At 37.6% G+C, this 24,331-nt stretch overlaps 1 protein-coding gene across 1 annotated transcript; it reads left to right on the top strand.

Annotated features, from left to right (window-relative positions):
- The first annotated feature begins 613 nt into the window (after positions 1-613).
- LOC149542703 (uncharacterized) lies at positions 614-4,389 on the top strand. Its single transcript, XM_089797583.1, has one exon. The coding sequence runs from the start codon at positions 928-930 to the stop codon at positions 3,691-3,693; it is 2,766 nt and encodes a 921-aa protein (XP_089653709.1). The 5' UTR covers positions 614-927; the 3' UTR covers positions 3,694-4,389.
- The last annotated feature ends 19,942 nt before the right edge of the window (positions 4,390-24,331 follow it).

Raw genomic sequence — 24,331 nt, forward strand, 5'->3', positions numbered from 1 at the left:
GTGGCTATAATGGTTTCAACAAGTGACACTCCACCTCTAAGTAGTGTGGGGGTTTTGCCTTCAAGTAGAGTATGAGGGTTGTGGGCTCGTCGATCAATGGTGATAGTGGTTGGCTACTTTTCAATGATGACAATAGATGGCTTAGTTCATCCAAATGACTCCTAGCAATCTCACCTTCTTAGGAGAAAAATGACAAGGACAAAGAGAAGGCTGCTACAAAGAAGGGTGCTCTTTGCTAGACACCAACCTAGACCCTGCTCATATATGGGGTCCTAAGAGTGAGGGATTTGTCTTCACCATCTATTGCCACTTGCCTAGGGACTTTCATTTTTGTTTTTAGCTTTTTGAGCTCTACTCATGTTTCTTATTGTGGGTGCTTCCCATGTACTTTTTGATTTGTAAGTTGTGCCCATTTGACCCCTCACAAGTGATCGCTTGTCCCTCTAGCTTCCTAATTGAAATTAATGAAAATGGCTCCGATTCAACAAGAAGCTAATCATGGTACACACATATTGTTAAATTAATGTTTTTGCCCCCCTTCTATAACCACGTTTACATCATCCAAGGTAAGTGCCTACACCAGCATTAATGAGTCTAGATAATTCCATGTCCAATCGTGTGTGAGCTTTGGTCGCCATGAATGGTGGAAAAAAACACAACAAAATGTATTGACGGGCATTGGGCACGAGAAAATAAAATAAAATAGCTCGTTATACGCTAGCGATGATGCGAATTCAGACATTAAAAAAATTGCCCATTTAGCGACGTTGTCGGGAAAATGATCATAGGTCGTCAAGGTCTGAGGTTCGAGTCCGGCTAGGTCCAGCTCCAGGTGCAGGTGCAGGTGCAGGTACAGGTCCCGAGCAGGCTAGGCGACAAAAGGGTCAGAAGAGAAGCTTTGGGATCGGGAGAGGATCGAAAAAATAGATGGAGTGTAACAAGGAGGAGGCGGAGAGGGCCGTGGAGATTGCTCAGAGGAAGCTGGGGATGAAGGATCTCGAAGGTGCCAGGAAATTTGCAGTCAAGGCGCAGCAGCTGTACCCTCCTCTGCCCGCACTCTCCCAGCTCATGCCCATTCTCGACGTACTCCTCGCCGCCCACCGCACTACCAACACCGAAACGGACTGGTACGCTATTCTCCAACTTGATGATATCAATGTCATGGCTGACGACTCTCTTGTCAGGAAACAGTATAGAAAATTGGCATTGCTCTTGCATCCTGACAAGAATAAAATTGTAGGTTCCGAGTCTGCTTTTAAGCTCATTGTTGATGCGTGGGGTGTCTTGTCTGATAAGATCAGGAGGGCCATCTATGACCAGAAGAGGAAAGCCAATCCCCACTTCAAAACCCATCCTCAAAACCCTAAGAGGCCTCCTCAGAGGCGAGCTACCCCCAAGAAAAAGCCTCCCGAAAATGGTTGTTTTAATGGTGGTCGAGGTAGTATCACTTGTGCTTCCTCCGTCGCTGCGCCTAATCTTGCACAACAGAGCAAATCCGTAAATTTCTGGACCGTGTGTCCCTGTTGTGGCATGCAGTATGAATACCTTTGTTTATATGAGAACAAGAATCTTCTCTGTAGGAATTGCCGGAAGCCTTTCCTTGCAGTAAAAGCAGCTGCGATTCCTCTATCAGCCATGAGTAATTTCACTACTTCTTGTCATCCCTGGTCTTATGCCTCCGTGGGCTCGAACAGCTCGCCTAGTAGTTTTAGCTCAGGCGTTGGGGGTTTCGTCAATGGGGTTATTCCCAATCTCAATTTCCCGTGGACTGAACCCTTTGAGAGTGCGGAACCCAATGTTGCTACTGTCGATTCCACTGCTGAAAATGTGAAAGCGAGCCGCGTAAATGTAGTAGGCTCTAAGGGGAATGAGAGCCACAAGGAAAATCTACCCGAAAAAAATGAATACGATGTACTCATCAAAAAACTCCGTAAGCAGAAAGTCCCACAGGCTTGTAAGCCATTAGCCTCACCCTTTTACGATGCTCCATCTTCTTGTAAGGCTTCTGTGTCTCCGAAAGTTCCACTCTTCACTATGGAAACTTCATCTCCTAAGAGTAATTCTGGTAAGGCGGCATGGTCTCCCAAGGTCGCTTCTTTTACCAAGGGAACTTCATCTCCCAAGGCTCCGTCCTGTACTATGGATTCTTTCCCTCCGAAAGCTTCATTTCCTAAGGTTTTGGCCAAGAAGCGAAACTTTGATGATTGTAGTGAAGGTTGTGAAGATGAATTCAATGCCCGAAAGTCTCAATGTAGTAGGAAAGATATTGATTTGAACAAAGTTGATGCTGAGGTATTTGACAGTGATACCAGTAAAGAGCAACCAAAGAAATCTTTTCCCGAGGTTGCTTTTACATCGCCTCAAAGAGCAAATCAATCTAATAAATCATTTGGGAAACAAGTTCCAGCAACATTGCGCAAGGATTTCATGGCAAAATCTGTCAGAGATTTGTTAGCAGAGAAGGCAAAAATGGATATACGAAAGAACCTCTCAGAGGTGAAAAGGAAAGCTGAACAAGCTGCAGCTGCAAAGGAAGAAGCTGAAAAGGCTGCAGCTGCCAAGGAAGAAGCTGAGAAGGCTGCGGCTGCAAAGGAAAAAGCAATGGTTGCAGCTGCAAAGAAAGAGGCCTTGGCTGCGGCTGCAAAGAAGGAAGCATTGGCTGCTGCAAGAAAAAGGACAGTTGAAGATGAGTTGAGAAAAGCTTCAGTTTCAGCTAAAAGTCCGGATAAGGTTAAAAAAAGTGCAAAGATTGAGAAAAAGGAAATCCAAAACGTCTCTAAGAGGCCTGTATTTTACAAGCCCGTATTTTATAAGAAGACATACAAGAAGCAAGAAGAGGTAATGAAAAGTGAAATTATAGAAAAAACAGCCTTTGATTCACGGTCAATCAATGTTCCAGATTCTGATTTTTATGACTTTGACAAGGATCGCACTGAGAATTGCTTTGACACGAATCAGATATGGGCCACTTATGATGATGAAAATGGAATGCCTCGATTTTATGCTCGAATTGTGAGAGTCGTATCCCTGGATCCATTCAAAGTGCAGATGAACTGGATAGAGCCAAAGTTGAATAAGTATCAGACTTGTGGAGAATTTACAGTGGGAAAAGTGATTAGCAGTTATTTGCTTAATATGTACTCTCATCTGATGAAATGGGAGAAATCTCCCAAGGGTATTTTCACAATTGTGCCAAGAAAATCTGATGTTTGGGCACTCTACAGAGAGTGGGATTCTACTTGGGATGATAATACCCCTGCAGAAATTAGACATAAATACGAGATAGTCGAGATTCTGACAGACTTTAGCGAGGAGCTTGGAGTAAGTGTAGTTCCACTTGTAAAGGTTCCTTGTTTCAGGAATTTATTCAGGAAGCAGCATTTGGTATCTCAGCCATGTGATGAATGGGTGGTGCCCAAGGCAGAGCTTCTTAGGTTTTCACATCAGATTCCTGCTAGGAGGATTACAAAAGAGGACTCACCAAACATACCTGAAGGTTGTTGGGAGTTGGATCCTGCAGCAACTCCTTTAGATGTATTGTGCCAAGGAAATACAGAAACTAAAACAAAGGAACCTTGGACTAGAGAAAAAGTAGAAGCATCTGAAGAAGGAGGAGAAGTTGCAGAAACTAAAACAAAATTTGCAGAATTTGAAATAAAAATTGAGCTAGGTGAGGAAAGTGCTGCAGGGTAGTGTTGCTCGACGGTATTTGGATCAGAAACTCAATTGGCAGTGACCCTGGAAATTTTTGTTGTTGGGATGGGAAAATGTCTGAATAATTCATGAGAGATAAAGATGCAGCATCTCAGATAGAGGCCAATGTATTAATGCCAAAAAACCACTAAGCCACTAGTGAATGGACTATGATGTACAGCACGGTCTTCTTGACTGCAAGATGGAACTAAAACAGACAATACACTTCTTGCTTTCTTTGACAGTAATATTAATCCATGTCAGTTTGGGGAAGTTTTGAACTGCATTGTCTCTAGCTCCTAAAGTATGTTATCAATGCGGAATACACTGTGGACTCAGTTTTGTGTGTCCTTATGTTCAGAGTGCAGATTACAACTGACATTTAATGATGGCAATTAATTTTGCTTGGTGATGGCCTATCCTTACACTGGGAAGTTAAAGTCTCCGTCATCAGCACAGCGGTGCCATATTATGGAATTTCTTTTGAAAGTAGCATTCTAAAATTTCTGTTAAAACAAGCCATAATAGCTGCCATTTTGTGCTGTACCCTCTATATGGCTCATAGGTTACAAGCATCTTGAATTATTTGTTGTCTTGTACAAAGGAGATCTGATTGTAGTAGTGCATAATCACATTAGATCATGTTTAATGAAGAGCAGGCACTGTATAAATATGATGTCATTCCTTTTTGGGTAATTGCTGCAATTTGTTTCTATGCTTAGTTGAAGTTGTAGGTTTGATGACAGGACTAACCTTTTTTTAGGCAGCATTGCAACTATGATTCAAGTGTTTGCATGTGAATTTTTGGTGATTCATATACCATCGATCTGGCAATTTTCAATAAACCATGTTTTGTAAAAGCACAACCTTTAATAGCTGTGTTGATTATTTTAAGTATTGCTATAGGATGTAGTTTCTCTTCCTTTTTGGTAATTTTTTGCATCAACAGTCTTGCATGATGTAAATGACTTTTTGAGTTTTACATTTAGCTCTCCGGAGGGAATCAGAAACCTGTGTTACCTTTTCAGTTGCATGATCCAATAGTGAATGTTTTGTTTAAAAGTTTAAATCTGTAATCAGGTTTGGATTTACACGGGGGATGAAAGCCTTCATAAGATTTGGAATGCTATGTGTGAAGAATAAATCCAAGGGCTTTAATTTTACGAGAGCTTTCTAAGAGTAAGAGTATTTCTAAGGTTGAATGCTGCTTGTGTACCTAATTAATATGTTGATGTTTGTATGAGTTAACATTGATGTGAGAGAGGATACGAATTGTGAACTGTGGCCGGTTTACTGTAAGTTTGGTAGAAAATGAAAACCATAAAGAAGGGCCAGTATCTTGATAGGGATCTATCAGCCTATAAGACACTCATGGATACACAGTGCACCTGATGCAATTCAGGTTATCCCTTGAAAGACATTAGGACCTTTAACTTTGAGCTCAAGACTGACATATTCTTCTATTATAATGTGGATGAAATGCCATCTTCAATTGGTAACATGTGAAGAATTTGGCGACATTTTAAAAGTATTTCTCATGCTATATTTAGAAACCAGGGCTACAAATCTCAGCATGGTAGGGTTTTCCAAAACCAATACGAAGTTGGGTGTATTGAGCAATAATTAAATGGTAATTATGCTAGGATAGTGAAAATCCAGACATGCTTTAATGCTTTCTGCCCAATGAAATTAGCCGAGGACACAAAATACTAGTCTGAGAGTGATGAAGACCTTCATTTGTTTTTGGGAAACAATGTAGTATAATGTTTGGCGGCTTACCGGATATATATGTCAGTTCATAAACTTGGTTCACCAATTTCACTGAAGTCACTGTAGGTTAATGGTAATCTGTTTTTCTAATTAAGTTGCAATGCTTTTTCTGATTACTTAAGCTACTATGCTACCTCTGGCTGAATTATCAGCTTGTTTGCTTTCTCTGCAGAATAGTTTTGTATGATTTTATTGTTTAGACATATTTTTGGTGGGTCATTTCTTCACCACCAAGTGCTGTTAGAGTTGCCAATTTGTTGAATTGTGCTGGACAATCAATTTTTCTGTAGCAATGATAATGGTTTGTGCTTCTTGATATATCTTCCTTGGCTGCTTGTGGCAGAGTCTCTGATAAGTGAACTTGTTGGCAGTTGTGCAACGAAATCTTAGCCAACTTGATCAAAATGAGGATCCTATCTTGTATGTTTGGGATATTTTCTTGTAGTGGATATGGGACTGGTCGTTTGGCAATTAAAGTGAGAAGATACTAAATGCCACCTTAGTGCAAGGATCTCAACCGGCGGTCTCAGTTGATCTGTTAATTTGGAGCGCTTAAGTTACCGGGGCTTGGAGGTAAGTTATGTTTCCACTCCTCACATCATCTGTGTGGCATGTGACTTGAACAAACTATACATATTCTATCTTTGGGAAAAGATAATTTTCAATTTGACCCCTAACATGTGACAGGAAGAGTTCAGCTGAAACATTAAAAGGAGATTTATATGAAGGTGCCTGCTAAGCACCGAGTCAATTTAGACATTTAGAATTTGACTTGACTTGAACAAGACTCTTAGTGGTCTCAGCATTTGATTGATGAAATTGGGTGAGATTTACTACAAGAAGTGAGGAATTTTTCAGTTTTTCTTGTTTGTCTACATTCATTAGGTTTTGAAGGGTACACTTTCGAGAGCCATATCTTGGTGAAGCACATATGAAGGGTACACTTTCGAGAGCCACAGCTTGGTGAAACACATTTTGGTGAAACACATTGTGGTACGTTGAGCTGGGGAAGCAGGAAACAAACTCAGGTTTGCATTAACTGAACTCTTAATACTTGCACTCCACTGAAATTAAAAATCCAGATGTCTAATTTACTCTAGTGTTGCAGAGTATTAACTGAAATAACATGCAGACGAGATATAAAATGGGTGGTATGATCTAATTCTAATCTTTATTAGATTTAGAATTTAGAAATAAAAGTACTCCCAAATGTTTGTTCTGCACCCCCAGAAAACCAGCACTTAGTCTTGCTTGTGTAGATGGATGACTGGATGCCATTAGAAACTATTTTTAAGGAGCAGGGGTCTCGTGAATTAAAAAATAGAATACAACAAAATTAATTAGAATCTTTCTCTTAAAATTTATGGGAGCTTTTATTTTTCAGTTTTTCTTAATGATTAGGAGCATAGTTTGCAAACTCTCCGAGTATTCTCAGAGTTGCCGAGTACTCTCAATTTTTTTTTGCAGGCCGAGTATTCTCAAGTTTAACTCTCGTGTATTTGTAGATGTAAAAAAATGTGAGTAGAAGTGTCGATGCAGAGAAAACATTGGATTAGATGCATTGTTCATATGATGTTAGTGCTATAAAACTATATATTTCCTCTGTTGAGATGTCAATTTCTAATTCAATACTTTGTGTAACTGAATTCTACAAAAAAATATGGTTCTTTAAGAGATTTTAAATTTTAGTACTTTCTGAGTTGCTGAGTTTTTCCCGAGTTTTTGTTGAGTATATGCTGAGTTTTTGCCGAGTTGAAAATTTTGGGCTTAGTCCAAGTCTGCAAACTATGATTAGGAGACTTTTTTTCCGTCTGTAATTTTATATCGGTGTATTTGGGTTTGGGCTACAAATTCCCTCTACCTGTTCACAAAATTACTGCCACTTGCCAATCATCTAAAATTTTAAGATTCTTATTAATCAATTTTTTTCCATCATTTTGGTTGTACGGAGATTGGGGTACTTGGGTACTTAGGGTACCGGTTCCAATACAGGTAATGGAGTACTTGGTTGTATCAATTTAAAAAAAAAAATATAATTTAGTATTTATAGAAAATCTGAAAATCTGAAAATATGAGTTATGACTGATTTTCTAAACAAAAACAGTGATAAAGTTTGCAGATGTAATGAATTGTTTTCAATTTCAGATTTCAATAGTTTGTAAACAGTAGTAATAATATATGGTAAATGTTTAAACTCTTAATAGAGAAAGCAGACTTTAAACATGAACAAGAAGATCATAAATCATATAAATTATAATAATTACATATTGCAAATGATGAACTTCTTACTTGAATATTGATATAGTTTACTGTTAATCAGTATTGTATCAAAGTTTCAAATTAATTACTTATTAAGCTTGGTAAACAAGAAGCTGATAGGCAAACAAAATATCAAAACAAAATTCAGAAATCTTGATCAAGATCCTCTACAATGATGCTCTCCACTGAGTACCCGGTACTTGGAGTATGTGTACTCAATACTTGTATACACAGGTATGCAGCCTAGAGGTGCAGGTAGGCATACCTATGCAACCTAATGATTTAATATTTATATTACTTTAAATTGAAATTACAAAATAATGTAATTCATAAGATGACCAGCTTCTGTATATTTTTGAGCTTAGACTATTAATCTTAAGTTGCACTAGAAAATACCTGCTCTAAAATGCTTCTGAAAATATCTCAACAGCAGCCATTGGATGAACTGTTGTTTTTGAAAAATTTCAAAGATGCTAGAAATCTACAAAACTAATTAATTCAAGTCAAATCCTTCTCAATTAGACAAGTGTAAATTAATACAGTTAAATTAGATTAAATTTACTTCAATTATAAGTTAAATAAATAAAAAATTATTTTATTTATTTTTCAAAGCGGAAGTGATGTTGGTGCCCTATAGTATTATGTAGATTGGGTGGGCTGGACCTTGTACTTTATCAAGATAAACTCTTATCAATCGAGTCACAACCCACATCCAAAAGCACTTATATACAAACTAAATCTGACAATTTTTTTATCATAAAAAATAAATAAATAAATATATATATATATATCTCTTTCTGAAACGGAAAGAAATATATATTTTACAGAAAACAATCTCTTTCTGAAATGGTTGAAACGGATTCAATTTGTAAAGAAATATATATTTTACAGAAAACAATCTCTTTCTGAAATGTATTCATCATTTTTTTAAAGAAATATACATTTTACACAATTGTGAAATGGATTCAATTTTTGAACACGAGAGAACCTTCATGTTTTGGAAGCATAGAGTGAAGATGGAAAAGGATTAGTCAAATCCAAAAATTAGAATCACCTCTTTTCTCCTCTTTCTTCGATAACCAGACCAGATAATAAATGGAAACATATAGGACAAGTTATGAGGGAAAATAAACCAGCCAGCCATATATAAAACACATATACAAGCCATTGAAGATTTTAATTATTATATTTACCCTCAATTTGTTAATGTAGAGGCCCGTACTTTTAATTCCCTCCAGACTACAACAGAGCTCAACCACATCATTTATCATGTCTTAAAATTTGAGACAAACAATGCCCCAAAATTTTGAGTACTCGTACCCCTTTCTGGCTTTAGTCTTGTTGGCACTCAATTGCTTGCCCCATCTTTTTATTTGGGTGTAGTCTGTAATAATCTTACAATTTTTTTGCCGGTCTTTTTCCTGGAATTGGATCTGAAATATGGAGTTAAAATCACAGTCAAAATCAGAAATCGCAATGCACATTTATTACAGACCATGGAAACGATATGTCTAAAAATTCCAAGTAGTCAAATAATTTTAATGATAAACAAAACACAAAAAACACCCATATAAAATCCATCAGAACATGTTTTCAAGGTAATCATTATGCGCCTTTTGAACTCATCTCAGTATTTTCTACGATCCATGATACAGTAGTATCGTCATGCCCTTACAAAATTTGTTCAGCCATCTTACCCCACTTCCACCAAAATGAAAAACCTCTCCAAAACTCCTGTGATTAAGACCAAACTCGTTCTCGGATCCTCTCCGAATTTATCTTGTGTTCCTTTAAATTTTTTTTTTTTTTGTTTTGCTTAAAGAATCTATGCATTATGTAACCGTTTTCACCGTTGAAGACTTGTCAGTACCACTAGCCTTGCTCGTCCTGTGTCAAGATAATGACGAATGAGATTGCTCTCGCATAGGATTCCTTTTTATTTATCTATTTTATTATTATTATTATTATTATTATGTTATTTACTGTAACTGCATTTATTTTTATTTTTTATGTAAACAAAATCTTTTGAGAAATTAAATTGTTATTTATTTAGGAAATTACGAAATTAATTATTTTGAATATTATATAAAGATATTCATAAGTAAGAGATATTTTTCACAGCAAGTCAAATTGAGAATAAGTGGAACACTTAGCACTCACTGGATCTAGGTGATGCTCACAGAAGTGAAGCATTGGGATTATTCACTCATTAACTATTAATTAATGTATTATAATAGTTAAATTTTTTTTTTGATGCTGAACCACTTGTTCGAAGTTACCCCCTTGCAACTTATTGGATGGATTATGTGGTGGAATAATGCCATCCAACACATGGTTGATTTTTGTTTGCATTTATGGCAAAGGTAGTTGGCTATGAACAGTAAGTAGTCCTATGAGTTTACCACCATGGACATATGCAATGCCGTAGAGGCTTTGATTGCCAAGCCTCTTTGTTCTAAGTTGTAATCTAGGGTTGCTCAACTTCTACATAAGAAAATTGATGACAACTGCATTGTATGTGGAGCTCAAATCGAATTGAGGCTGCACTAGCTTAAAGTTGGGGATCATACGTCTGAAGACTTTTTCTTGGCTCTTAGGGCACGCTACTCTAAACCTGACATCAAATGAATCAAGGATGGACAAACGACGGTCTCTAAGCTACCAAATATTCTCTAAATTTTTGTCCAACATTATGAGGTATTCATCGCACAAGCAAATTTTGCTAAAAGAGATCAAGCTTCGAGGGAATGTCTCTATTTGTTGGTTTTTTTAAAACTTTCTGAATCTCAAGAAATGTTTTGCGATTAAACACTTACCCTTGAAGATCTTGAAGAGGTTGTGTTTTCATAGTGGATGATAAAACACTTGGTTGTGATGGCTTCCCTTGTGAATTTTGTAAGGCCTTATTGACCTATGTTGGCCCAGATCTATGTGAAGTATACATGAAAGCTTTCCATTTCCATTCACAATCTCTTGGTCAACTTGTCAACAAGAGAAACATAAAATTCATACATTAGGTAGTAGATTTGGGAGACATTTGCAACTAGTATTCGTGAAGATTCACCACATTTCGCAATTTGTTCATCTTGAGTAGATTGGCTTCATTAAATCAATGTTTTTCCTAGATAACATCATTGTTGTTTGGGAAAGTGTGGAAGGGCCTTGTTGCTCTTAACAAAATGCCATTTTCCATTGAAATTGATTTTCCCCAAGCATATTAAATGACCCTTTATTCTTGCAATGCTCAAATCTTTAGGATTTTGTCCTTACTTCATTCAATTTATACAAATGCTTTTTGGAGATGTTGACTTGCAACATCACTAATGAGCAACAATCTTTGGATTTTGGCCTATTTAGGTACATTCAGTAAGACTACCCTTCAACAGAAAACCCAATACCACAGGTAATTCTTTCTCCCAACACCTTGGATTCTCCAATATTGGTGGAAGTGGATTCAAAATATGAAAGTCTTTCAATTTCTAGGCATTCCTTTTTGTTTCAGGAATTTGTTGTGGATCTTTGGAATGTGGTTCTTGACCGAATCTAGAAAAAACTTGCCTACAAGATTACCAAGCCGCTTTTCTTGGTTGGTAAATATGACAAATTAGAAAAGCTTTTGCAAGTTGTTTTTGTTAGTTTTGAGAGATGATCACCATGGTTTTCATCAAGTTGCTTGAGAATATTGTTGACTCCCTAGGGAGTTCAGAGGTCTTGGTTTTCTGACCACCTAGAAACAAGGTCCTGCCTTGGGTGCCAATTTTTTTTTTGTATGCCATCTTTGATAGTGAGGCTTGGAACATTCTTCTCAAGCATTGCATTTCTTTAGGTTACCCAACTCATTAGTTGACTTGGAAGGGGATTGCTTTTCAACCCTTCTTTTGATAAAATATGTCATTCATATTTAGGGCACTTTTGGTGTTAAAAGCATTTGTGTAGCCTTGGTTCCATTGGAATGGGGCAAGTCTAAGAGATGGCCTTGTTTTTCAATTAACAAAATATTTGGTAATTGCTTTTCATTCAGGTTCAAGGGCTCCTTTTGGCTTGCATTCATGGAGTTCATGCTCTGTGCTTTAACAAGCACGAGTTTTGCACTCCTTGAGAGCTTTTTTCTAGAGCTACTATGGATTTTTGCTCTTGGGAAGAGTTGCAAGACAAATCATCCAAATTGATGAACTTTTGAGTTGCTTGTGTCTATACTACCTTTGAATATGGTTCAGAAGTTAGGTACCCATTCCATCAAGCCATGATGAAAGGATTGACAATGGTTTCCCAACACCTCCTTTTGTAACTGCAAGCCCAGGTTGGGCTATCATTAGCTTATTCCATATTTGCCTATGGTTCAAACCCTAAATCTCTATCTGGCATCACAAGTTTCACACTAAATGGACTATTATTGTTGACCCTAAGTTGGCTCATCTTTTTGTGTATATTTTTTTCCAAGGCTTGCTATTGGGCTCTCAATAGTGACATATGGGTGTAGTAGATCATTGCTACCCATATTGTGGGCAACCTGAAATCTCCATAGACCTCATTTGGTATTGCAAAAGAGTCCAATAATTGTGGACATGGATTCATCATTTTTTACAACCCTTTCAACCTTAACTATTTTCTTTGCATATGATTATTCTCCTTAACTTTCTTCAAGTTTATGCAAATATGACATGCTTCTAGGGTGGTAATTCTATGCACTTTGTGAAGATAGGAATGATGCTATTCTTTCTCATGATTCTCTTAATATTTATGTATCTTGTTTACTTAAGGTTGTATTTGCAACAATATGATACTTTAGATTCAAGTGAAAGTCGACAAAGTTATAGTTGAGGAACTTGTAGGTGTAATACCCCAAAATTGGCCCATTGCCATTATCACCAATTTTGGTCTATTTTTGATCAATCCTAAGACCTATTCTAATAGGCAATTCTCATTCTGCTACTCGCTACTTGACTTAATTGTCAAATGCAGAAAATCCTAATCTGCATTCATTATGCTTGTTATTTAATCTCTATAGTACGCACTCATATTAGCCATGTTAAACCTATTTGATTTCAATTTAATTTAATTTAAAGTGTTCCTACTTTATTAAATTAAATTATCTCCTAAGGCTAATGTACTAAGGAATTAAAAATATTTAATTTAATAATTATGCTTACTTTAATTAATTGAATGTGATTATTCAATTAAATGAAAAAGGCATTTATGAGGTCATATCTCACTTTATTAAATTAAATAATATCTTCAAAATCTTCTCTTTAGTTCCAAAATGGAAACTCTGAGTGAACTATTTGTCGAAAAGGAATTAAATCAGTTAACTCCTTATTCCACTCATGAAAAGCTTAGTTAACTCTCATTTCTTAAGGAAGTTTCCATTTTAATTGAATTTTGCTTCAATCTTGATTGTTGATTCGAATCAATCTCAACCGTTGATGGATTCCAGGAAAGTCTATTTAAGAGACCCTCATTTCTTCATTACAGAGGATGGATTAGAATTTGCATCGAATTGCTGCCAAATTGCATACTCATTTAGGCTTATTACATTCTCATAGATTTTCATTGTTAGCTTAATTCTCATCTAGATCTAATATGCATACATCTTTAGCATAGTTTCTTTTATATGTTCTTAGACTAGTTTGCATATCTCATTTTAGATTAATTTGCATATTCACATAGAATAGTTGCATTTTATTTTTCAAATCCTTCATTTTTAGAGGGTTTGGTTGCCTACACCTCAAATTTGAGGATATTAATGGGCAAAATTCCTTTAGATAGAAGGCAACAGGTCGGCTTGTTGGATGATTTTCGGATGGATAATTCAATGTTCATTCCAAGATTAATCCTCATATAAAGACTATGTTGAAGTGTGTGTGTGAAGCGTAAGGCCACATTTCGCATATACATTTTTGGTGCCCACCATGGGGCTGAGAAAATCAATTTCTCAGGCCTCTTCTGCATTTTTAAAATTAATTTTAAGCTCTCTGTCCATACAGATTCTGGAATCTTCGCGTGAAGTTTTTTTTCGATTTGCGCGAGACAATGCCTGAGCGCGCGCGGATCTTTGCGTGGCACCTTGTTTCTTCGCGCAGACCTGTAAAAGATTTCGCGCGACCTTGCGCACAATTTCGCACGAGACAGTGAAAGATTTTGCACGGGTCTGTACATCATTTTGCGCGAATCTATGCAAGATTTCGCGTGGGTCTGTGAAAGATTTTGCGTGAAAATTTTGCAACAACAATATAGAAGACAATTTTTTTTCAATTTTGACTTTTGATGTTTTCATAGGTTTTAGCATTTTCTAAGCTTTTTTATGGGTATAAAACAATACAAAAAAAGTTAAATTTTATTTTCCCATAGTTAAGCTTTCGTTTTCACTAACATGTTTTCTCTGAAGCATCTTCATTTCAATTTTTCTAATTTTTTTGCAGCCTAACAGTTGTTTGCAGGACGTTTGATGAAGACTCCTTTACACAAAGTTTCCCAAACATGAACTGACGGCTTGCTTGCAGGATGCTATCAAAGATACGTTTGACGAAGACCAAATTTCAAATCCACAAAACATTATGTCTTCTTTTCTTGCTTTCCAAACTAGATTAATTAGGGGCTTGTGAACTTCCTAGGGTGCAAGACGGAAGAATAGGGGATTATGCTCTTCACCACTTGGAGGTCATGACCAAGGGTGAATCAGAAACCTAGACACTTCTGAAAGACGACATTTCGAAGAAGGCAAGCAGCTTAGTGGTTCTCCAGTACTTGTTCTCTTCTATGATAAGATGATGATTTTCTTTTAAGGGAATCCAAATCTTTAAGGAAGAATAAGTCTGGATTGATTAAGCTAAGTCGGTAATTAACTTGTTTTGCGTGTTTGGGTGAGAAAGTAAGGTAGAGAAGTATGCTCTTTCCCCTTGGGGAAAATTAGAAACTTTGACCCTTGCGATCAAACCACCGATCCGAGTCAACCCTTTAGAGGGCCTGCCGGAGTGATCCAACCTCCGGGAATGACCCAAGTGAGCACACTCCTTTCGCCGAAGATTCCAACTCACTATAATAAAGAAGCTTTGTAGAGCAAAAGACTCCAAAGCCAGATTAATTTACTCTCCTTTATTCCTGATATCGCATATCAAGGAGAGGCTCTATCTGTGCACTGGTCGGTGCCGGCCCCTAGCTTGCTAAGCAAGTAGTGTGCACTTTTAGATGCTGGTGTGGGTTGCTGGTCTCAACTTCGCTTGCGGAGCCATCGAGAATTAATACGAACGGAAGCCAAGTAAAAACCTTTAGTTAGAAGCCACTCGGTTCACCTCTGAAAGGAGGCATAATCTTTGTGCAAGGAGGGGGAAGAATCTCTCCTATAGAACTCATCATAGGCATGCTACTAGACGTTTGAAGGTGGTATACGCGCTCATCCCCTGCCACAAGGGTGCTCGTTTAGCGTATACTATTGAGTCTTTTGAATATACCAAAAACACAGGCACCCTTTAGAGGGTGACATGATTGTGTGAGGTACACGCATGCGCATAAGATGTGGGACAAAGGTTTTGCCTTCTCTACCATTTTCTGTTTCTAGGGATAAAGCGTGTTTGTTATCGAGTCCTAAACATGTCCAAACTTGCTCAAACAAACTGAAAGTCAAGACTTCCCTGTCTCTCTGAGTTGCTTTGCCCTTAGTTGGATTGTATTCGATTGCTGCTTGCTTCCCATGTCTTGTTAAAAACACTTGACTTGTTCAAAACCAAATGTTGTTTAAACGCTTGAAAATCAACCTTGCTATCTGTTTGAAATCTACCAAACAAATCAACAATCTATCCAAAATTGTTTGAAATCTTCAAAGTCTTTTGAAAATCTAGTTCAGCTGTTAGTCTGGTTTCCATTTTCGCACATAGTTTGCAAACTTTTGCACGAATATTTGTTGTCCTACCAAGGTTCTCGCGTGAATAGTTGCACATCTCCACATGGGATCTAGCCTTAGTGTCCTTATTTTGTTGTCAAACCTTGCACTTCTTTGTGCAACCTAGAGCACATCCTTGTGCAAAATTCTTATGTTATCCTGAGTCTTTGCATGACCCTGTGTACTTTCTCGTGCACCTCTCAGAGGATCTTTACGTGAGATCTTGAGTCTGAACTGTCAAGTTAATTTGTTAGAGCTATCTGTGCTTTGTACCAAGTTTGTTTCCTACATTGGTTTACTGTTTCTCTGTCTGAAAACAATCCCAAACAGTGGCATCCCGCTTAGTTAATGACTTGCGATCCATACTTTAACTAGTCTTGTCTCTCAGTGATCTTGCTCTTATCCTTTAGTGCTTGTTGTACTCCATGTCATGATAGTCATAATCTTTGGCTGTTCTAGCCTTCAAATCAGACTATTCATACCTTAGTATACTGCACTCTTATCTTGCTTTTCTGAGACTATGTTCTAGTGTGGTCCTTGTCTAAGCTTTTGCTTTTTGTCATTGTCTATGACTACGACAACTTGACTTATGTTCTAAAACTTGGCTGTCACTACTTGAAACATAGTACATCAAAATGGCTAATAACCAATGTGCTAAATCCACTATTCCTAGTGAGGAAGAAAAGCTACTTATTTCAAACATGAAGCAAAAAATCCAATCAATGAGTGCTCAACTTCAAAAATTGAAGGAGGAAGATGAAACATCATCGAACAAATTCTCCTTGAGAGAAGATTTTCCTTCCTCCTATGACAACCAAAAATCACATTCTTGTGATCTTGAATCCAAGATATCTGAGAACACTTTATAAACACCCAAGAAATCTAGAAATATCTTTGAAGAAAAACCTTGGGAACCTAAACCAAAGCATGATTTCACACCTTTGGGAAAATCTTATGAATTAACCTTGGAAGAATTTCTTGAAGAAAAACTCATTACTTTACCTAAGCTCACTTTGGCGGGAGTTTCCTTTATGAGTAACTATTGTGCCTATCATAGACATAATTTACATAAAACTTCACATTGTAGGGAGCTGAAAAAAAAGATCCAAGATCTCTTTGACAATGGCATAATTCGAAAATCTAAGCTCTCAGCTACTAAAGATTCTACTCTCAAGAAGGATCAACCTCATGAAACCATGTCTAGTAATGGTTCAAACGCAACTTCTACTTCTTCCAACATACATCCACCTTCTAAATTGTCCAAACTTTTCAACACATATTCACCAAAAGAACTCACTACTCCCCCAGTTGACTATGTGTACCCTCAAAGGCTGCCTCTAAAGGAAACTCAAGCTAATCTTGACTTAGCTACAAACCTCTCCCATACTACTCAAACCAAAGATCCAAAACCTCCATGTGTTGCTCCTCCTATTATCCCCACTCCAACTATTCCTCCATTGTCCCTTCAAGAGCCTGTTATGGAGACTCTAGAAATATGTTCGAATACAGATTGAGATACTCCCTCATCCTCAAAATTGGTTTCATGTCAAGATGACCACTTAAATGATGAAGAAACAAGTGTTGATCAAGACCAAGATTCCTTCATCCCCTTTCAAGTCTTCCAAGATCTTGTGCCTCCATCTCAAGAGCCACATAGTCCTCCATCTCCCATGTCATGCACCTCTACTAAGCAAGATCAAGATATTCCTTCCACCATCCCTCATAAGATTACTGAAGATCATGAGAAAAATACTTTTCCTATGCTATCTAAAAATCCTTGTCAAGATCAAAGTATCCCATCTTATTCTACTTCTTCACATCCACTTCAAAATTATACTAAAGCTTTACGTTCTCCTATTAAATGTGTTGCTCCTATTAAAGTTATTAATGAGTATTAATGGCCTAGGTCATGTTTCTCACTCTAAGGATGCTGATATCCCTATCCACTATCCATTTGTATCTCCTAAATCTATTCTTGGTCCTTATCCATCTAAGCTAAAGCCTTCAAATCTTCTGTCCATATTGGGACCTTATGTTCCTCCATCTCCTAATTCCACTCTTAGCTCATTATAGATTCCTCCTACCCTACCCCAAGATCAACAAAGATACACATACTTGAACTCTTCACATTCACCTTTCCATCTAAACCAGTCATACTGGCCTCATTCATCCACAAGTCCCAAGTCCTTTGGAAGCAATTTGGATGATCAACTCAAACACAAGTGCATGAATCTATCCTCAAAAGTTCACTATGTCTCCTCTAATCGACATGTGAATGTCAAGAAGGAAAAAACAAAAAAGAGACCGCAAAGGTCCACTATTCAAAGAGCTCAACCGAAGAAATTATGGGTTCTTAAATCTGTTATTGAAGAAATGTATTCCAAAGCATCTAATGAAAAATCAAAAGCTATATGGATTCCCAAGTCTCTTTTGAAGGACTTGAATATTGAAAACAAATCAAAGTTGACATTCAAGCTTCCAAAGGTTTCCACTCCATCTTCTTCCCAACATCTTCCTAAAAAGGTTTCAAAACCTTATACTCCACCTTCCTCCAAAATTATTCCACCACCTCATACATCTAAACCTCATACTATTTCATCCATATTTCCTCCATCATTCCACTACCCTTCAAGGTGTGTGTCAATGTTGATCTTGCCCACTTTTTCTTCTACCCTTGCACATCCCTTTCAATACCCTATCCACTCCACCTTATATCCTTCCATCTCATTTATCTCATCCATAGCCTAAAACCATATCCTCCATATGTCTTTTCTACTGTCTCCCCTCCATTACCTTATCAGCATCTTTGAGCATACCTCGCTATGGCCTTGGCTTATGATAACTTATCTTTCTTGTAGGAGTGCTATCTCATTTGAGAAAGGCTTGAATTCTTTCCAAAAACTCTAAAATTCCAAAAAAAGGAAAAAAAGAAAAAGAAAAAGAAAAAATGTGCCTCGGTGAAAACTTGGAAATAGGCACCTTGGTAGCAAAAGTAAAGATAAATAAATCCATCCTATGGTGAAAACCACTTCTTGTGGCACCTTGGATAAGTACCATGATGAAAATTTGGTAAACAGGCGTCATGCATGATTCTTCCATCCATGACATCCTATCATGATCTTGCTTATCCTTTAGATGTCCTCATTCTTGAAGTCATTCACTCATAACCTCCATAACAAACTTTTCTGTCCTATTCAGTTAACCCTTTGGTCTTGATCAATGAAAGAAAGAAGAAAACTCAATTCTTAGCAATCTCTTGACATGGTCATTTTCTTGGATTACTTACACAATACCCTTCATTACACCATGAGCTTATATTATTATATCCTTTTCCCTAGCTTGGGTAATCTTGTGAATGCTTTCCTTGAGGGTAACATTCACCACTTCATACTCCTTGCCTATCCATCTCCACTTATCCACTAGCTTGCTACTATTTCTTGTCCTACACCTTGCTAGACACTAGAACAAAATCAAGGTAATCCTTCTTGAGAGCTAGTAATCTCTGACAAAGTTCTAAAAATTTGAAAATATCTCAAAATTGAAAATCCCAAAAAATGCAAAAAATGCAAAAAAAAAAATGAAAAATACAATTTTTTTTTTCAAAAAAAAGTGCCATTGGTGAAAACCTGGAAACAACGTCATGGTAGCAAAAAAATTAAAATCCTGCCAAGAAGGTGAAAACTTGGTAAACAAGTGCCTCTTGTTCTCCAATGCTCCATCTTGCAGCACATCTTCTAGCTCTCTATACAATCGCTTTCATGCTTTTCCTGCTTTTTGCTCATGTATCCATGGATTGAGTCTTGTTATAGCTCGAGGGCATTCCCCTTCAGTGTCACTCTTTCTCAGATTCTCCTCATAGAATCTCCTTCGCGACAGTTACCAGTAGTCCTCATTGTGTTTGCCTATTGTCACTAGTGTTACTCTTTTTGAGATTCTCCTCATAGAATCTCCTTCATGACAGTCACCAGTTGTTTCAATTGCGTCTACCTACTATTGCTAGTGTCACTCCTTTTGAGATTCTCCTTATAGAATCTCCTTTGTGACAGTCACTAGTGATCCTCATTGTGTTTTCCTACTGTCACCAGTGTCACTCTTTTCAAGATTCTCCTCATAGAATCTCTTTCGCAACAGTCACCAGTTGTTTTAGCTTTGTCTGTCTACTGTTTCTCTGGTCACGTCTCCAGATTCCTTTATGGAAGATCTCTCTTGCATCAATCACCGATCGTCCTAGCTGTGTCTATCTATTGTCGCTCAGTCCTTTTTAGGTTCTTCATCATGAAGTTTCCTCTTTGACCTCAATCACTAGTCGTTCTGACTACGTCTGCCTACTATTGTCACCTATTGAAGAGATTTCTTTCAAACATGTTTTGGACACTGACACTTGACATCAATCCCAAAAACATTGAACTCAAAAATGATATACTTGTTTGGATATGCTGAGCATTTTCTTTGATTGCTTTATTTTTTTCTTTCATCATGTCTCCTTGAGAAACTCAATGATGTCATTTTTGACTAGAGAAGTGATGATTGGGGGCATGATCTTTTCTTTGCTTTTTGTCTGCAGTTTAGTTACGATTAGTTGACAAGTTCCTACAAGAATGGTGTCCACTATAAGTGCCTCCATCTCGTATTGGATGGCCCGGTGTACCTCGACTCCTTTTATAAGAATATGTCAATAATGTTGGATCTTCTCCTTGTTTGTTAAGAGTGAACTCTTCATGCTACAGTACATACTGATACTCGTCCTGCTAAGTGAACGTACGGGTCATTGTGAGTATATCTAGCACACTTCTATCTCAGGTTACGAAAGCAAGGGTCATTGTGGACAGAATAAATACTGATTACTTAGCATAAGATGGATCTCATATTAGCCATGTTAAACCTATTTGATTTCATTTTAATTTAATTTAAAGTGTTCCTACTTTATTAAATTAAATTATCTCCTAAGGCTAATGTACTAAGGAATTAAAAATATTTAATTTAATAATTATGCTCACTTTAATTAATTGAATGTGATTATCAATTAAATGAAAAAGGCATTTATGAGGTCATATCTCACTTTATTAAATTAAATAATATCTTAAAAAAATTAAATAATATCTTCAAAATCTTCTCTTCAGTTCCAAAATGGAAACTCTGAGTGAACTCTCTCGAAAAGGAATTAAATCAGTTAACTCCTTATTCCACTCATGAAAAGCTTAGTTAACTCTCATTTCTTAAGGAAGTTTCCATTTTAACTGAATCTTGCTTGAATCCTGATCGTTGATATGAATCGATCTCAACTATTGATGGATTCTAGGAAAGTCTATTTAAGAGACCCTCATTTCTTCATTACAGAGGATGAATTAGAATTTGCATCGAATTGCTGCCAAATTGCATACTCATTTAGGCTTATTACATTCTCATAGATTTTCATTGTTAGCTTAATTCTGATCTTGATCTAATATGCATACATCTTTAGCATAGTTTCTTTTATATGTTCTTAGACTAGTTTGCATATCTCATTTTTAGATTAATTTGCATATTCACATAGAATAGTTGCATCTCATTTTCAAATCCTTCATTCTTAGAGGGTCTGGTTGCCTACACCTCAAATCTAAGGATATTAACAGGCAAAATCCCTTTAGATAGAAGGCAACAGGTCGGCTTGTTGGATGATTTTCGGATGGACAATCCAATGTTCATTCTGGGATGTATCCTCATATAAAGACTATGTTGAAGTGTGTGTGTGAAGCGTAAGGCCACATTCCGCATGTACAGTAGGAACTTTTGTTTCTTTGCAGAAATGCACCCTATATAATTCTCAGTGTCGCCAAACCTTTCTACTTTGATAATCGAGCTTTGTTCGATGATAGACCACACTTCGCCTTGCCACCACATGATGACTTTGTTGTTGGGTTGAACATGTGAGGCATAGGCTCTTCGAATAGTGGTGGAACTAGTTGGCTAGACATTGATGGCAAAACTAGTTAGTTGAGGTTGTCCAAATGGATTCTAGAGCCGTCTCTAACCATATCTTTGGCTGGGAAGGAGACAACGAAATAATATGTTGTCGAGAAGGGGAAATTCCTTTTGTACAATACTTTTGATCACTTTGATGTATCATTGCCATGATTGGTCATTACTTTAGTTGCATAGTGGCTGATTTTTATAATTCCACTTTTAAGCTTTGCCCATGTATTTGTTTAATTTTATTTTTTAGCTCATTACGTGAGTGAATTTCAAGGAGTGATCTTGTATCCTACTTTTTGTGTGTGAATAATGTACATTTAAATCTTAATAAATAGAAATACCAATTCATAAAAAAAAGTTATTCACTAAAGATAGTTTTGACAACAACTACACTAAAAAATGTAAGAAAAAAAAGGGTACTTAGGGATCCAAATTGAATAATGTCAAATTTAACCTTGTTCAATCTTATACTCATTAGTCTAATACAATATTGAGATAGATTTGGGAAGACCTTTCTTTCACCTTTGTACAATTATCTAGGACATTCCAACATCCAGTTCTTCATATTTGAGAGAACTTAAATTGGATTCCTTCATAGAGGGCTTATATAAAGGTACAACATAAATACAAGATTGATGATCAAAAGTAGCCAAGCATCAACCAACCACCTCAGGGGCAAGATAAAGTTGAGGTTAAGTTGATGGAATAGTAGACCAATCAACCAAAGTAGGTAGTAATTGGGACTCACCAGAGAAAGATGATAAACAAAAATAAGTTATACTTACCAAAGTTGCACAAGTTGCATGAGATAAACCTTTGAAAACTATAGGGGGAAAAAAGAAGAGCCATTATCTTGAAAAGGCTCATTATTTGAGGGAAGCCGTAAACTAGAGCACCCATGAATAACCAAATGATATTCATAAGAATAACATCACCAATCATCATGTTTTTGGACTAGAAGAGTTGATAGTAAAAAATAAAGTGGCTAATGAAAAATATCATTTGCATTTGAAGAGAAACACTCACAATTAAGTGATTGAGTCCCAGGCCTAACCCTACCATTATAATAATATCCCAATTATGAGGCTTGTAGATGTTAATGTCTACTAGAATATAGGAACTCATAGATTAAACTATTTAGGAAGTATTAATGTCAACCTTTAAGAAGTAGCCAATAGCATTGCGAATTGTCTCCTAGTAGCTAGAATTCCAAAGGGAGATTTAAAAGTTGAACACACCCATGCCTAACATTGAGTTCATTCACAAAACTTGCAACTCTTGCAACTCTTGCTCACAGCGTTTGAATCTGCCCGCCCTAGTGTTGGTTGGTCATGGTGCTTGGGCCTGTTCCTGCGCCCACCTCCACTGTTTCTACGTCTGCCTCTAAGGCCTCTCACACTCCTCCAGTGCCCTCTGTGCCGTTTGCCTTGGTGTCCTCGCTCGGGAAGGGCTCTTCTCTGACAATGATTATTGCGTCTGCTCTTCAACATGATGCCATAGTTGGGGCTCTTTCCCCATCCATGGCCTTTGGGCCTGGCTTTGGCATTTTGTTTACACCTGGTGGGTTGTCTTCTCTGTCATGTGGTGGTGTGGGGTCAGCTGAGGCTTGTGTTCCTGCCCCATCTTATGTGGATGTAGTTTTCTATGAGGCTAACTTAAGTGGTCTGAATGCATGTTCGGGCTCCCAGGGAAGCTTCGAGGGTCTGAAAAAGCGTTTGGGGTCTAGGGTTTTTGAGTCGATTGCTGTTGGTGACTCATTGATCTTGAAACTTGATCTAGTTGTTGTTGAGGATGTTAATGAATAGTTGGTTGATTTCTCATCTACTACAACTATTTTTCATTTCAAGGGTTTCTGGCCCTCCCTGCTAGACTTGCATGCTTGGATTGGTCATGTTTGGGAACCCTTTTTGTCAGGCATTGCCCAGATTTACCCTATTGCTAGGGGTTTTTTCATAGTGAAGTTCAATTGATCTGAGGATAGAAATGCTATCCTTCGTCGAGGTTTCTCTTAGGATAATAAATTTCCCTTGATGGCTAAACCCTAGTTCAAGGATTTTGACCCGTCTACAGAATCTTTAAACAAGGTCTCTCTATGGGTCAAATTGCTAAATCTTCCCCTTCACCTTTGGGTGGATTCGGTTCTGGAGGCCGTGGGGGAGGCCATCGAGGATTTCTTGCTTGTGGATAACACTTCTTCTAATGTGTTTTGCACCACTTATGCTCAGATCCTAGTTGAGGTCGACATCTCCAAGGGCCTCCTAGCAAAGATTTGTTTGGCTTCTCCAATTGGTTCTTGGATCCAGAGTCTTGATTATGAAGGTATCCCCTTCCATTTTCGGAAGTGCCACTTGACTAGTCACCTTGCTACTCGTTGCTCCTCTAATAAATCCAAACCAAAAAAGTCTCCTTCTTGGTGGAAGAATGTTTTGGATGATCATTACATTGTTCTCAAAGCCCCTCCCGTTGGGGATAGTGACTTTTCTTTGGACTCTCAGGTGGCTACCATGCCAGCCAGCCAGGTTAGCTCTCTTGCTTCTTTGGAGCCCTCCTCTGTTCCTCCCTTGCTTGTGGATGTTTCCTCTGTTGATGGTTCTTTGCCAAAGTTGGAGTTTGTCCCTGGCCCCTCTCCTCTTGGTCCTGTTGGGGGTCAGGACTCTATTTCCCCTCTTGCCCCTACCCCTGTTCTGGACTTTTCTCCTGGTCCTGGGGGTGGCCAGCTGGCTTTGGCCTCTTTTTGGGGGTTTGTAGTTTATTTAGCTTCCCCTGGTTGTTTTGTTTCCT

The sequence above is a fragment of the Cupressus sempervirens genome, chromosome 8 (assembly GCF_028749045.1).
Source record: "Cupressus sempervirens isolate cs-2001-9-10 chromosome 8, ASM2874904v1, whole genome shotgun sequence".
NCBI lineage: Eukaryota > Viridiplantae > Streptophyta > Pinopsida > Cupressales > Cupressaceae > Cupressus > Cupressus sempervirens.

Excerpts from the sequence above, each read along its gene's own strand:
- LOC149542703 (XM_089797583.1), top strand. The coding sequence starts at position 928 with ATGGAGTGTAACAAGGAGGAGGCGGAGAGGGCCGTGGAGATTGCTCAG.